This window comes from Cydia fagiglandana, chromosome 10, assembly GCF_963556715.1.
Source record: "Cydia fagiglandana chromosome 10, ilCydFagi1.1, whole genome shotgun sequence".
NCBI classification, from domain to species: domain Eukaryota; kingdom Metazoa; phylum Arthropoda; class Insecta; order Lepidoptera; family Tortricidae; genus Cydia; species Cydia fagiglandana.
In genome coordinates, this window is record NC_085941.1 from 4,050,817 (window position 1) to 4,066,855 (window position 16,039).

At 36.8% G+C, this 16,039-nt stretch overlaps 2 protein-coding genes across 2 annotated transcripts; both read left to right on the forward strand.

Annotated features, from left to right (window-relative positions):
• The first annotated feature begins 6,198 nt into the window (after positions 1–6,198).
• On the forward strand, positions 6,199–9,697 carry LOC134668281 (uncharacterized). The gene is made up of 3 exons (XM_063525762.1): positions 6,199–6,847; positions 8,196–9,604; positions 9,694–9,697. Exons 1-3 carry the CDS (start codon positions 6,770–6,772, stop codon positions 9,695–9,697), a joined length of 1,491 nt encoding a protein of 496 aa, XP_063381832.1. The 5' UTR covers positions 6,199–6,769.
• Positions 9,625–12,229, forward strand: LOC134668402 (uncharacterized). The gene has a single exon (XM_063525887.1). The coding sequence runs from the start codon at positions 9,954–9,956 to the stop codon at positions 12,162–12,164; it is 2,211 nt and encodes a 736-aa protein (XP_063381957.1). The 5' UTR covers positions 9,625–9,953; the 3' UTR covers positions 12,165–12,229.
• The last annotated feature ends 3,810 nt before the right edge of the window (positions 12,230–16,039 follow it).

Below are 16,039 nucleotides of genomic sequence, written 5' to 3' on the forward strand. Positions count from 1 at the left end.
CATTGTCATGATCTTGTAACATTGTTAAAATAAGAGAGTCTCCCATTTTCATTTTATTGCATTTTTTATAAAATGTCTTTAGATTCTCGGGATATCTTGGTCCTAATTCGATTGCTCTTTTTTATGGAAATAATTATATCCTTCAGATTCACAGGATGCTCGGAGAGGCTTAGCCGAATAACACTGCAAGGAAGTATGTCATGGCTCAATGGTTCTAATTAGCCATCAGTATAATACCGCCAATGAATGTTTACATCCACCTGAAAATAAGAACAACATTCATAAAATGAGGATAACCACACAAAACTAACAGATGGTTGAAATTGTTAGAAAAAATTAGACCGATTTCTTGTTTACGAACTTAACAGCTCATGGCAATTTAATAATAAAAATCAAAACACAAGTGAAGAAAGTTTTATGTACCTATGTATTTCACGGATACGTACTCCTGTACGGCCATTGCTCTTCTAATTCAACGGCATTGTGCCTATCACTGTTATGATAATAATTTCAAATTTGTAGAATCTGCTCGCAATCTCGTATGAACTCGCTTATTTTTCTTGCAAAACTCTGTCCAAGGGTCAGCGTAGGGGCCGTCGTGTAGGGGTGGGGAAGAAAACGTTGTCCAATAATTTATGCAGTGCCAAGTTATCGAAAGTAAATTCAATCTTTGTCCAAATACGCGCAGATGTCGTGGGGAATCAGAAGTCCGTGGGTCGTGCTGAGGTCGCCGAAAATCTCAATGATAACATTAATAGCAATACGCAAGGTAACATGAGGCTTGTCCGTTATTTTTCGGGAATGAGAGCTACAGCTGACACTGACAGTTGACATCGTTTTTTTTTCTATCCCGTCCCATTTACTACGCGCCAAGGAATTAATTACTGGAATCTGCCATTTCACCTCACAAACGTCATGTCGATCATTTAACAAATTATATTTAATCAATAAAATGATATAAAAATAAAAGAGCTGCATTTCCGTGATCGCTATAATGAATACTATCGGGAAAAAATATAATTTGCCTATCTTCAAAAAACTTTACCTACCCAATTATGGTAAGTATTCAGTTTAGGGAAACTTTCAAGTGTTTTATTTTAGGGGTGAATGTTGGGGTATTATTGGGCCGTCATCGTCTAGATAAGTAGAGTTAAGGCTGGGGTTCGTTTCAGTTGGTGCCCGTGACCAAAATAAGGGGTTTTACCGGTGTTATATGGGTGTTATGTTTAGGTTATTAGAATTATTGGGTCCTTGGCTTCATGTGATGTGTGGCTTCAGTTGTTGTCCGTGTTAACGGAGAGAGAATGAGAGGTGTGTTATTGAGGCTATTAGGAAGGAGAAAAGTTAAATTTGACTATTTTGTACCTACTTGTTGATGACTTTAAACACATAACTTTTTCCTCACTTTACACTTTGAACAGCACTTAACTAGCACTGCATTTCCATTTAGTCAGTATAATTACTTTCACTCACGATTTGTACGATATTTAAGAGTTTATTTACTATTAAACTAAATAAAAAACAACTTTGCAATCGAATGCAATTTAGCGGTAAAAATGACAACTGATTTTTTTAGGTTAAAGTTCGTTCATGTATCAATTATTTTTTGCAATTGAAAGTATTAGCATTTTCAGTTTAAATAACTTAAAGGAATTAACTACTTAAAGCGATATTCATTTATTTAGATACAAATATTATATGCGTTTTACATTCAATTTCTATACAAACGGGGATTTTGAAAAAAAAACAGAATTGCAATACGGTCTAGCGAGCTGGTAATTGCCTTAAATTTGCTCCAATTTATAGGGGTCTGCATTGGAAACATAATGCCATTTTATGGGCTACATTGGCCATTCAAACTTCACATTTATTTATGCTTCATATCAATGAGCCCTGGCTTATTGACGCGCGCTTCTGTGCTGCTCTATGTTTCATGCATGAACTTTATGTTACACCTACACTTTGCTAAAGAATTATTTTTAGGCCAGTCTTATCAAAATTTGTTCAGCCATATTTAGGATATTCATGAACATGTCTATGGACAGATAGATATATTGGGAACCACGTTTCTTACTGGGTAATGATAATTTTGTAAACTAGTCTTGAGCATTATTTATTTAATTGGCAAATAATCAGTAAATGTTATCACATTTGCCACATTTAGATCAGTTTCTATTCAGTTATTTAGTAAAATCTAGATACATAATGTGGAAGTATTACAAAGGTTGGAAAAGTTAGTATTTGTAAAGTTACAGGCTTTGATTATTATAATGCCAGACAGTTATCAAGGCTAGCACACAAAATTATAATGTATAGGGATTGGAATAATGCAAAATATCGTTTTTATTGATGTTCAGAAAACAAATTTCAGTCACATATTACAGACATCATTAATTGCTTAACATATAAAATAAATTCTTCTTTAGTAGTCTGTAGATTTGACATCTTGTAGTAGTATCGAGTCAGTAGACCTTAGGCTGGTCATGCTGGAACAGACGAGTTTGCTCCTTTGCAGCCTTATTGATCAATACATTCTGAAATCAGAAAAATAAATTAAATTAGTGTTATTGCTTGAGTTAATTAGTCTCAGTATTTGGTTAACAGATGACATAAAACTAGAGCAATAAGTTTGGAAATAAAGATTTCAAATATACAGTTTATAGGGGGAATTCAGTTAGTAATTTTCTGCCATTTCCTGGTTATATATATATCATAAGGGCAGCTATTTGTTGGTTCAAATTTGGTCATTACAAAAAATGTAGGAATGTATGTATGCATGTTAGAATCAGTTAGATTTAATAGCATTGATAGAGCATGCGGTCATACGTGCTTACTTTTAATAACTTAAGTTTGTATTAATAGAAACTGTTTAATACCCTTTTGGATTACATCAAACTTGAGTTCTGAACATTCTAGTTATGATATTAGTATTCTTCTTTGAGTTAAGTCATTTTATTCATCTTCATTTCTGTCGCTGCGTTTGTTCTGACTTGAAACACAGGTGCATTGCGTCATTTATAAGTGTTTGTTAGCATTTTATTTCACAGATTGTTGTTGTTGTTGTCCTATGGAGCTTCATTGATACGGCGGACCTTTGTGAGACAGCACCATCCTCCTCCTCTCCTCACTCCTACCTCGCGTTTCGCATCCCTCCAACTCAGATCAGCTGTTTGTAGCTCAGGCGTTGACAGTACCTTGCCAAGTTTCACAGGACTTTTGTTTAAATGGTCTGGATCAGGAAGATGTGGAGAGTCAACTTCAACGACATGATGGTGTGACTTGAAGGGCTAAAATAATAGTCATTCTCCACGTTTTGTAGACATAAGATAGGACAGATTTACAATGGGTTGAAGAAGGAAAGCAGTCACGTGACAACGGACAGGATTTATGGAGCAGGAGCAGCGCAACATTCTCTTTATCTTCCAGTAGATGTATCTATCCATTCTAGGTTGCTTCAATTATTTTAGACTGTGTTCCTGCCGCACTGCATAAGCTGTACCATTGTAGTTCTTGTATTGACACGAAAAGGTGTTGTTAGCTTGATGTTGTTGGAGCGAAGGGAAAGGTGTTGTCAGCACGAAGTTGTTGGTGTGCTGATAGAGGGTGTCGACGGCTTGATATCATTAGCGCAGAACAGGATCTCCAAAATGATTTTCAGTTTGAAAGCTTGAGGGCCGGCGAATGGATGTTCTATCAGCTTTTATTGATCTGAAATTATGTAGTAAAATAAATGATTAAGGTGTTTTAAATCAGTACAAAACCAAAGAGTTTAGATTCAGTTTAGTGTAGGAATTTTATAGAATAGGGTAACAGTCCATATAAGAGAATAGGGTAATGAGGTTTAATAAAATAATGAACAATAGAGTTCATCTTGTCATACTAAAATATCGTTTGATTTTTAACAGCTTGGTCTTGGTACAATTATATTGTTTTTTGTTGTTACATGCTATATAATTTCAGATATACATAGATGTTTTATTTTGTAACATTTGACATCATGAAGTTTTCTTGACTCAGAAATCACTTATTTACAAGAGGTATAGATAATTTTGTACTTACATAAAATAAATTCCATTTGTTCCATACTATGCTGGTTGAAGCACAATGTAGACACACTTTAGCGGATCAAGTTTTCCATAGGTCATATAACCTAAAAAAGCAAAACAAGTTTATAAAAGGCAAAAGTATGAGTGTTAGAAATAATATAAAGCTTGTTTATTAATGGGAATTCATTTATGAGGTTAAACAGTTAATTTATTTACAATAGTTCGGTTTAGATAATGTTTTACAATGAAAGAAAATACGTACCGGTCATTTTCACACTTTTGATTTTGTAGTCATTTTAGCTTCTTAGACAGCATTTTGTAATCATTATCCTAGTAAAATAGATACTATTTCGTTCATTGTTTGCTGCAAAATCGTATTGTAGTCATGTAAATAATATTTGAATCTGGAATCAAAACAAAAACCAATCATTGGAGGTTAGGAACAACGTACATAATTTCATACAACTATTTATACGGATTTATTAAAAATTAAGCAATATTCAATCTCTAAAATGTATACTCACTTGTTTTTTCCCAAACGTTTTAACACTTTAAACAAATATTAATTTAAACAGAAACTTTTTATTTCTCCATTACGACATTTGACATTTGTATGAGTGGACATAATTTTCTAGCGGTAATATCATCACGATACGTAAATCAAAATTAGATTCGGTAGTATGTAGTCACGTCTCTTTCTTCAGTACGATAAAAGAAAGGGACACACTGAAGTCAATACAATCTCAAATTGACGTTTTAAAGTGGCGAGAATGGAATAGGAAACGTACCATAGATAACAAGAAACAGAATGGCGTTTGCGTTTTGTTTCGTTGTGTTGACGGTTTACATTTGCGTTTTATTTCGTTATGTTGGATTAAAGGGCTCTACAGTTCTTACATCAAATTGCGTCCGGTTTTAAATTATTATAGTTCGAATGGTGTGTTATATAGTGATTATGTGGCGAAAAATATATAAAAGAAGAAGAAATAATAAAGAAAATTTATATAGCAGTGCATAGAAGAAAAGAAATCATAAAGGGAGAATTGATTGCGAAGAGAAATGTAAATCATAACAAAGCAAAATTGTTGCAGTCAAAAATGAATACTAATCACTGTCATGCTTATGTATGCAAGAAAGAGACATGTATAGAGGGAGAAAGAGAAGAACGATTCTTAGAGCGCTATTGGAAATAATAATTGAATTTAACACAAAGATTGTAGGAGAATAAACATGGGACAAGGAAAAACGCTATCTCATAATAAAGTTGGCGTCTGTTCAAGATTTCGTGATGTATAATAAGTGTGAAAATAAGTGCGATTTTGTATTTGTTTCTATCTCCTTCTAACAAAAATCATTTTGTAATTAATAGATAAGGAAAAATTACGTGAAGAGTGTTTATCACATCAATTCTAAAAATGTATTGTAACAAAAGTGTAGTGATAATAGTGGTAATAGTGAGTGATAGTGATTAAGATTCGTTCGCGAGTGTGAGTGTATAAGTGTGTGTGGGTGTGTGTGTTCATGTTCATTTTTATTTAGTGTAAAATATTAAATTGTGTTTGGAATTGTACTTATTAGAAAAAAAATATTTTATCAAGATTTTTACGTCGTAACGTCTATAGAGGTTTTTAAGACAGTAGACAAATGGAAACTTGATTGGAGCTTAGCCGACCAATGACGAGATATGAAGGTCTATACTCTATGGTAGGCCCTAACAAGAAAGAAATGAGACATAAGTTTGGATTTTTTTATGAGTGTTAACGCACCAGCGGTCAAACCAGTCCCCGAGGGGTGAGGGCCAAGGGGCATGATGACGTCACGACCGCGGCGAGCACTCACCGCGCATACCACACACGGCTCTCGACTACCGTCTCATATGTACATACCTACACATACCTAAACCTTTGTAAAAAGAGAATTAAAATAAGTTAACGTGAAGCAGGAGTTTTCTTGAAGAGTCAACCCCTCAGCTGAGCTGTTCGTCAATAACAGCTCCGACAAGTGGCGACCGTGAACAGGACCTGGTACCAAAGTCCACATTCCATTCTAACGGGACATCTACGGGCGAGGGGAATATTCCATACGGATTGCAACAATTGCACCTGCATCCAGAGATCGTCATCGCAATTATTCAGGAAAGTAGCCCATCCTATATGTTCCTCAACACCTGTGATCCACCCATTCCCCTTAATTTGTGTGAATATAGTGCTCAGCCTCAGCTTTGTCTAGACCTTGAAGTGCTCATAATTCGTGATAAAATATTAATTAATCAGTGCTATAGCTATTAAAATCGCTGCTTATTCGTTCCTGTGCATAAAGTTAAGGATAGCCTACTTGCATTCATGAACTACGTAAATTGCAAACATTAAATAGGTGTATCTACTCAGTGCGATAAGCGGCGTCCATTTTGTGTTGCATCAGCTTTGCATAGCAACAGCATTTATTCGGCTTAATTCTTATAAAATTTAATCTTTCTTCTTCACTTCATATCTTGCTTTAAGCTATTTTTATTTAGTTAATAAATTTATAACAAATTATTGCTTTAATACAATTTCAGTAACCTAAAACCAGAATAACAAGAACTCCGTTAGGAATTTCGATTCAAACCTTAAGATATTCCCTAAATCAGCTGGAAATTAGTGTGTTCTTTAAATTCATACGGTCCTAACCGTGCATTCCAGTGATTACGGGGGTTCTGCCCACATTCCTGTGCCAAGCAGTGCATGTTGTTGTCACGTCACGTCACCTACTTCGCTGCAAGTCAACGTGCCAGTGGACCAGTTGTCAAGACTTTTAATTGGGTTTGAGTGCACAAATTATTCTATCTAATTGTTTATTTGCCCTTGATTAAATTAGTGTGTTTAGTTTATAAATAAATAACTGAAAATGTCAGAGGAAGCTTTAAAAGAATTAGTAAAACAAAGAGGCACTTATAAGGGTCGTGTAACGAGATATAAGGATTATCTTTCTAATATACAAAAAATGGATCGTTCAAACATAACTTCATTACAAATTAAAGAATTGTCTCTTCGTTTGGCTAGATTACAAACGTTATTTTCGGAATTTGACTCAATTCAAACACAGATTGAAATGAATAGTGTTAAGTTAGATGAACAGATGGAAGAAAGGGACGCCATAGAAACGCAGTTCATTTCTCTCATCTCAGCCACGCAAGAGATAATTGATTATCATCAGAACAATGATGACCGTGGTTCCGAAGGTGCACGCACAGCCCAATCGACTTTCGAAACGGGCCCTGTTAGTAAAATCCGTTTACCGACCATTTCGCTACCGTCTTTTGATGGAAACTACTTAAAATGGTTGGAGTTTCGCGACACCTTCGAAGCCATGATCCATGTGAACGAGTCCATTCCTGACATAAATAAATATCATTATTTACGCTCCTCTCTTGAGGGCAGTGCCAGTGTCGTAATAAAATCACTTGAATTTACAGCTAAAAACTACAAAACGGCATGGGAATTACTATGCGAACGATTTGATAATAAAAATCTACTTATAAATAATCACATGAAGGCATTATTTAACATAGATCAGCAGACTCGAGAGTCTCATAGGTCAATTCGATTTCTTATTGATCACGTCACAAAAAACTTAAGCGCCCTTAAATCTTTAGGCCGCCCGACTGATTCATGGGATGACGTAATCATCTACTTAGTCGCGAGTAAACTCGACCCCACTACGTCAAGAAAGTGGGAAGAACATAAGGCTGATTTAACAGACTTACCTGCATTATCCGAGTTCTTGAAATTCTTGCGCAGTCGGGCCGATGTACTCGAAACAATGGTAGCTTGCAGGAGCGATAAACCAGCCGAAAATAAATACCTACAGCCTAAGGCTAGTAAGGCGTTTGTCGCTGCTGCAACTGCATCTCGTAAACAACAAACACACTCTAGTAAGGCGCCGCCGACGTGTCCAGTGTGCCACGGCGCGCATAGGATCTCGGAGTGTGTCAAGTTCAAGGACATGAACGTCGAAAGTAGGTCAAGCGAAGCCTTGAAGTTACATCTTTGCTTGAACTGCTTGAGGCGTGGCCATAACGTCGAACAATGCCGGCTCGGTTCGTGTCAGGTCTGTAAGGAAAAACATAACACATTATTACATAATTATAATAAATCATTATCCTTACAGGCAGATAATAAAACAGCTGGTCCGGCGCCCGTCATTAGCGCGGCCAGCGCGTGCGCCGCTAACGCGTCAGCTGATCCGGAGATATTGTTATGCACAGCTTTAGTTAAAATAACGAACGTCAATAATAACAAATCTCACATTGTTCGAGCTATGTTAGATCCCGGTTCGCAGAAATGTTTCTTGACTGAACGCATGAAAAATAAGTTAGGATGTTCTGACAATAACAAAAAGTCAGCTTGCGTGTACGGCTTAAATAAATTATCATTTACGGTCTCAGATCGATGTGAGCTCACTGTAAGTTCGTTAACGAGTCCTTATGAAGTTAATATTCGTTGTTTCGTGGTGGAGCACCTTATAGACAGCCTACCTAACAATTATGTAGATACCTCGGAATTGAACATACCTGCGGACATTCAGCTGGCGGATCCTGGGTTTTATCGTCCTTCTGAAATCGATTTGCTACTTAGTGCTGAATTTTTCTTCAATATCACGACGTCGGAGAAAATAGAACTTGGACCAAACAAGCCTATTCTTCAGTCTTCAAAACTAGGCTGGTTGGTCGCGGGGCCCACGGGTGACGTCGAGTCGGATGAGGACGAGATTGTGCGTTGTTGCTTTACGAAACAAATCTCACAAGATCTCACACGGTTTTGGGAACTTGAAGAAATTTCATTACCAAACGTCACTAATAGCGAGGAGGATAATATTTGCGAAAAACACTTTTTAGATAATACGCGGCGTTTAGATAACGGTCGATTCTTAGTTAAAATGCCGTTACGTGAAAATCCGGAAACCGCACTTGGCGATAGTTTTAATATGGCGAAAAAACGATTCTTGAACTTAGAAACTAGATTGGAAAAAAATCAAGTACTTAAAAAACAGTATTGCGACTTTATCAAGGAGTACGAAGAACTAGGTCACTTGAGTAAAATTGACAAGCCCGACTTCGGTTATTACGCCCCCCACCACCCAATTATTCGTGACAGCGAAACTACAAAATTGCGGGTAGTTTTTGACTGTAGTGCTAAATCAAGCACACAAATATCCCTTAATGATATACAGCATATAGGACCCGTTATACAGGATGAATTATTCGATATCTTGATTAGGTTTCGCCAACATAAATTTGTTTTGTCCGGGGACATACAAAAAATGTACCGGCAGATTGTCTTGGACGAATCGCAGCGCCATCTACAATTAATCCTTTGGAGGGACGATAAAACCAAACCGCTTGATGTACTTAGGCTAAATACGGTGACTTATGGTACCAGCTCAGCGCCTTTCTTAAGCGCTAGGTGTATAGTACAGTTGGCAAATGAATGTCCTGACAAAGTAGTGTCAGAAATAATTAAACATGATTTTTATTATGATGATTTCCTGAGTGGCGCCGAAAGTGAAAACGAGCTAAGGCACATTTATGAAATAGTTAAAGAAACGCTTGCCTCAGCTTGCTTTCCTATTCACAAATTTCGAACAAATTGTCCACAAATTTTCGAAGATGACTGTACTTCAACTCAGTCATTAGATTTAAATAAACAAGCCAGCGTCTTAGGCTTAATTTGGTCTCCTGATCATGATAACCTACAGTTTTCAGTAAAATTGGACAAAAATACTTGTGCCATAACAAAGCGGGTAATTTTGTCCAATACTTGCAAAATATTTGACCCACTGGGCTTGCTCAGCGCATGCACAATAAAGCTAAAAATATTACTTCAAAATTTATGGATTCTTAAATTATCTTGGGAAGATGAAGTACCAATGGACGTAAAAAAAATCTGGCTTAAATTTTTATCAAACGTGCATGTTCTGGCGAGCCTAAAGGTACCTAGACACGTTTTGTGTTCTAGCCCAACTTCAATTGAGATGCATTGTTTTGTGGATGCTTCTCAAGCCGCTTATGCGGCGTGTATCTACTTGCGGTCGACAGATGGCGCTGGCAATGTGACTATTAATCTTGTATGTGCCAAAACGCGCGTGGCCCCAATTAGGGCACTATTAACGATCCCAAAACTTGAATTATCGGGAGCGCTGCTAGGCGCGCGACTAGCAGCCAAGGTCACCAATGCATTGCGCTGTTCTCTGGATCGCAAGGTTTTCTGGACCGACAGTTCCGTGGCGTTGGGCTGGATACGCAACAGACCAAAACTATTTAAGGCTTTTGTATCGAATCGTGTTAATGATATACATGAATTAACTACCAGAGATTCCTGGCGGCATGTGCCAACCGCCTTAAATCCTGCGGACTTGGCCTCGCGAGGAGTCGAACCTGGCCAATTGCCAGAACTGAATTTATGGTGGCATGGCCCATCCTTTTTATTACATGATGAGAGTAGCTGGCCACAGAATATAGGTTCTATATATACCAATTTACCTGAAAGGAAAGAGCAGAGCGATAACTCAATATTTGCCATGATTAATATTGAGCAATCGCCCTTGATAAGATTTGAAAACTATTCCAAGGCAAATAAATTAAAACGAATTGTAGCATACATCTTTCGCTTTATTCACAACTGTAAAAACCCTAAAACTAAAACAAAAGGAACCTTAACATTAGAAGAAATAAACAACGCATTAACCTACTTAGTAAAACTATCACAAAATCAAACTTATGCTACAGAATTAACTACACTTTTACAGGGAAAGAAGCTTAAAACTAAATCATATCTGTTGCAGTTAGCTGCATTTGTTGACGGTGACAGCGTAATTAGAGTAGGTGGTCGCTTACAAAATGCCGATTGCGATTACGAAAAAAAGCACCCGATCCTATTGGACGGTAAGCATCACTTCACACGGCTCTTGATGGAAGGCGAACACCTACGTCTACTACATGCTGGCCCTCAGTTGCTCCTTAGCTCCATACGCGACGAATTCTGGCCAGTAGGCGGTCGGGCGTTAGCGCGTAGCGTTGTTCATAAATGCGTAACATGCGTACGACTTCGAGGTGAAGCTATGAAGCCACTGATGGGCAATCTACCTGCAGATAGGGTTACTTCGTTTTACCCCTTCCAGGTATGCGGCCTTGATTTTGCGGGACCCTTCATGATTTCCAGCAAAAAGGGAAAGGGTAACCGCATAACAAAATGCTATTTAAACATTTTTGTCTGCTTTGCAACTAAGGCCGTCCACCTGGAAGCAGTCAGCGATCTTAGCACTAATGCCTTCATCCTAAGCTTACGTCGTTTTGTGGCTCGTAGATGTAGACCGCATACAATTTATTGCGACAATGGCACTAACTTTGTTGGGGCAAATAACGAATTGGGTAGAATGCTAAGATCCGCTCAAAATTCAGTTTATGAGTTTGGCAATGAGGAACACATTAAATTCATTTTTTCTCCTCCCTACTCTCCTACTTTCGGTGGAATTTGGGAAGCAGCTGTTAAATCGGCCAAGTTCCACCTAAAGCGAATTATGGGTAACGCTAGTCTGACGTTTGAGGAGCTGAGCACGTTATTTTCTCAAATTGAGTCGATCCTGAACAGCAGACCCCTCACTCCTTTCTCGTCAGACCCTACTGATCTTTACCCTCTGACTCCAGGGCACTTTCTGGTGGGGAGACCCATGACTTCACTGCCGTCACCCCCCGTTTGTCTTAAAAACCCTGATAGGTACCAGAGGATCGAGCAGCTGCGCCAGCATTTCTGGCAAAGATGGCGGAACGAATACTTGGCCGAGTTGCAGCAACGTACCAAATGGCGCCAGAGGCAGAAGGAGCTCAAGGTTGGAGACCTGGTGGTGTTCAAGGAGGAGAACACCCCACCACTCAAATGGAGACTCGGGAGAGTCCTACACCTTTATCCAGGAGCTGACGGAGTCTGCAGGGTTGCAGATTTCACCACGCAGAAGGGCGTGGTCAGAAGAGCACTCAACCGAGTGTGCCCCCTCCCCTGCATGAACGATCTTGAAAGCAGCAGCTTTCAAGGGGGGCAGGTTGTTAACGCACCAGCGGTCAAACCAGTCCCCGAGGGGTGAGGGCCAAGGGGCATGATGACGTCACGACCGCGGCGAGCACTCACCGCGCATACCACACACGGCTCTCGACTACCGTCTCATATGTACATACCTACACATACCTAAACCTTTGTAAAAAGAGAATTAAAATAAGTTAACGTGAAGCAGGAGTTTTCTTGAAGAGTCAACCCCTCAGCTGAGCTGTTCGTCAATAACAGCTCCGACAATGAGCAATGCGTAATAACGATTAAATCAGAGCAAAATGAAGAAGTGAAGGAAAAGAGCAATGACTGTGAGAATATTTTACTACAAGGACTGTAAGTAATGAATCTTTATTGAGATATTCGAGGTCTAAAATGACGACTCCATTATCGAAACTATGTTATCAACTTATCACTGTTTTCAGAAGTGAGTCAAGTGCGCAAAGCGAACATGCCATGACAGGGCCGGCAAAGCGCCAGAACCGACCTTTTATATTAATGGAATGGCTTTCCATTGGTACAGTTTGACCGGACCAGAAATGGAAATAAAATAGAAATTATGTAGCCACATAGGCCAGAGCTCCAGGAGGAAGGTCATCTTGGAGAGCCTCAGGGGCTTGAGTTTCCGGAGGAACTTCTTTGGCGGAGATGTATTTATAAGTAAATTGCACAAGTAAAAGAAATATGAAGAGATGGCGGGAAAATTTAGAAAAAGGCGCGACAGATTTTGAAAGTAAAATTGTTTGTCTATGAAAAAAAAAAGACTTCTTTTGTAACATCTTTTAAATATTTTGTTTATACTGGGTCAACCAAATCTTGTCAGTAAAAAGGAATAGGGAAACTATACTCATTCTTTTATTTTGAGAGTTGGCATTAGAGTTGAACAGGGATAGCATGATTTTGAAATCAAACAGACTTTAGACACATTAAAAAAAAAAATTTTATTTTTATTTCTTTAAGTTAATTTAGTTTGTATATAGTTAGTTAACATTGTTAAATTATAAAATAGTCGTCAGAAGAACAATAATCTTATAAGAAAAATTACAAAGGATGACTAATAAAAAAAAAACAAAATCAATATCTATAAACGTTTTAAGGGAATTTTATTATAATCTAGAAATAATGATTGATTAAAAAATTTAATTTGTAGACAAAACAATAAAAATTACAATACTATCAAACCATCAGACCAGTATGTTGCAGATTTTATCTTCATACGCTTTCGAAATACAATCTAAACACAACGGCATAATTAAGAGGATAGTTACTAATAAATTGAAGACAGCCTGGGATTTAAAACAGTTCAATTTAGAGGGAGAAAAGGAAGTCAGGTGTTAAGGGCTGATATTATATTCAGAACGGACCTCATTAAAACGTAGTAGCACATCTGTTCTAGCTATAAGGAATTGGAAATGATATGGAACTGGGAACATCTAGCTATTACAGTACACATAGCCTGAAGAAATAAAATAATAAAGGGAGTGTTCATTAATAAAGGGAGAAAAATCTATCTAAAATACTATATTAGACGGGAGTCTACTATGTAGTTGAGAGATAGAACAGTTGTTTAAGTTTTGTACAGAACTGTAAATTTTATGTAGTAAAACTTTTGTTATAGTATGGGTTCAAATCCTAGTGAAATATTTATTTATGTATAGAACACAATATTTGATCTTGTGTTGTGGTGTGTTTTGATGTAAGATAATATGTGGTGTTGAACTGAGATAGGACAATAATGGGTTTATTGGTACTTATTAGCATAATGTGTGTAGTTGTTGTGGGCTTGTCCTGATTTGGTTTTATATATTCATTTATAAGTAATCTGGTTCAGTTTGGCTGGTTGCGAATCATGTATCATTTATTAAGTATTGTAAATGCATTACTGATACATACCAGTGTTTCAATACTATTCAGTAAGCAAATTGGAGAATTTCTTGAGAGCCACAAGTTCATGTGATTTACAAACAGTCATGTACATTTTAAATTATAGGAGTTTGGAAATGTTGTTGTGGGTGTATGTTTTGAATACTTGGTATGAAATTTATAGGATCAGTCCTTGGGTGTTTATGAAAATAAATCATCTTTGGTCCCCGTACACTTGTGTAGCGAAGTGCTGGAGTTGAGGAATATTTTGATTGTAATAATCTTGTGATTCTTGCAAAACAATTATTGGCCTCCATGCATGGGATGAGAAATCTGGGTGTTATCCATTTGCCATTACAAACAGGTTTTGTTTCGGAGTCAATGGAAGCATACAGACTATTTGGTGATTTGACTATAGTCCTTGTTTTTCATAGATAACCTAACTTTATTGAGTTTTTACCTTGGTGGAACTCGGTATTGTGGACAGCAATGTGTATATTCTAGCATGATTATTTTTGGAAGCAGGCCGTGTTGCAAATGTTTGGTTTATAAGTTATTTTATAATTGCTTAAGTTCATTGCGTGATTAAAATACTCTAACGCATATAGGACTTATTTCGTAAAATTTTGGCTTATTTTATCAATAAAAATTCTGGCGTAACTCACAATAGCATTTTATAAAAGATTTGTTAGGGTTAAACTGAGTATTTTGAAAGTTTTTTTTTATGAGGTTTATTCATTTTAGGAATAATATCAATTAAATATTGTTATTCAAGAAATAGAAAATACTTCGAGTTCAGAAAACTTGTGTAAGTAGTTGATTTCCTTTTGTTTACCATATAAATATTTCATTAAAACGAGTTTTCAGACACGAGTATTGCGTAATGTAATATTGTAATGATTGTATTGTGGGGTTTGCGGAATGTATATATTAAAGGGTGGATATTACAATGGTAATTAAAAAAAATATATATATAAAAAAAAAATATTAAAAAAAAAAAACAAATTAGAATTTTTGTGTTTAGGGAATTTTGTTTATCTTGATCATGTTTATAATGACGTTGGGTTTTTGAACAGAACTTAGACTTTGAACAGACTTGAGAGACAGAGTGAAACGTAAGACAAAAAAAAATACATAATAAAGGTAAAGGTAAAGGTTAAGGTAAAGGTAAAGGTTTTGGTAAAGGTAAAGGTTTTGGTAAAGGTAAAGGTTTGAAGGTAAGGTTAAGGTAAAGGTAATGGTTTAAAGGTAAAACAGAATGTTCTGAGGTAAATCAGAATATTCTGAGAGACAGTGAGAGACTGAGAAAGAGAGAGAGTTCTCGTTCAAAAACACAAAGTTAAAAATATGATCAACAAAGTTATGGATATTTCGAATATTTGAGATTAGGCCTGGGGGGAACAGGGGATCGTGAAGGGATTACAACGATCATTGTCAAGGAAATTTTGGTGTTAGGCTAGTTTAAAAGATACCAGTTTTAGGTATATTTCTTTGATAATGTGACACTCTACATGATGCAAATTTAATTTACACACCTGTAATCAGTCTCAGGATAAATCAATGAAAGATAATTTGAACTTTCAAGTATTTATTAGTTGTTTTGCCTTAGATTGGATATGGACATCACGCCATGAAAGGTAATTCTGGTTGGATTGCGAAAAATTGCGAGCTGGTTATTGGGTCATGGGAATATTATTGTGGGAGGTTATACATAATAAAAGGAATAGTCATTCTTGGAGAAGACTGCCTTGTCTCCTCGTCAGTCCGTGCAACGTGGACGTGGTATCTGTATGTTAAGAAAAGTTAGCTTAAGGATACCAGGCGATTGGGCATAAGTAGTTTCTATTAGAGAATGTATTGATTCACAACCAGTGCACTTTATCCGAGAGTGGAAATTCTGGCCTCTTTATAATTTTGACTCATGAATTTAATTTAATCGTTAAGGTTTGTAATTTTTTCGGGATTGACTGGTTATTACTGAGTAATGGTCATTTTTACAAAACACACTTATAATTTTATCTATTTGATGATACTATCAACTTTGTGATTGGT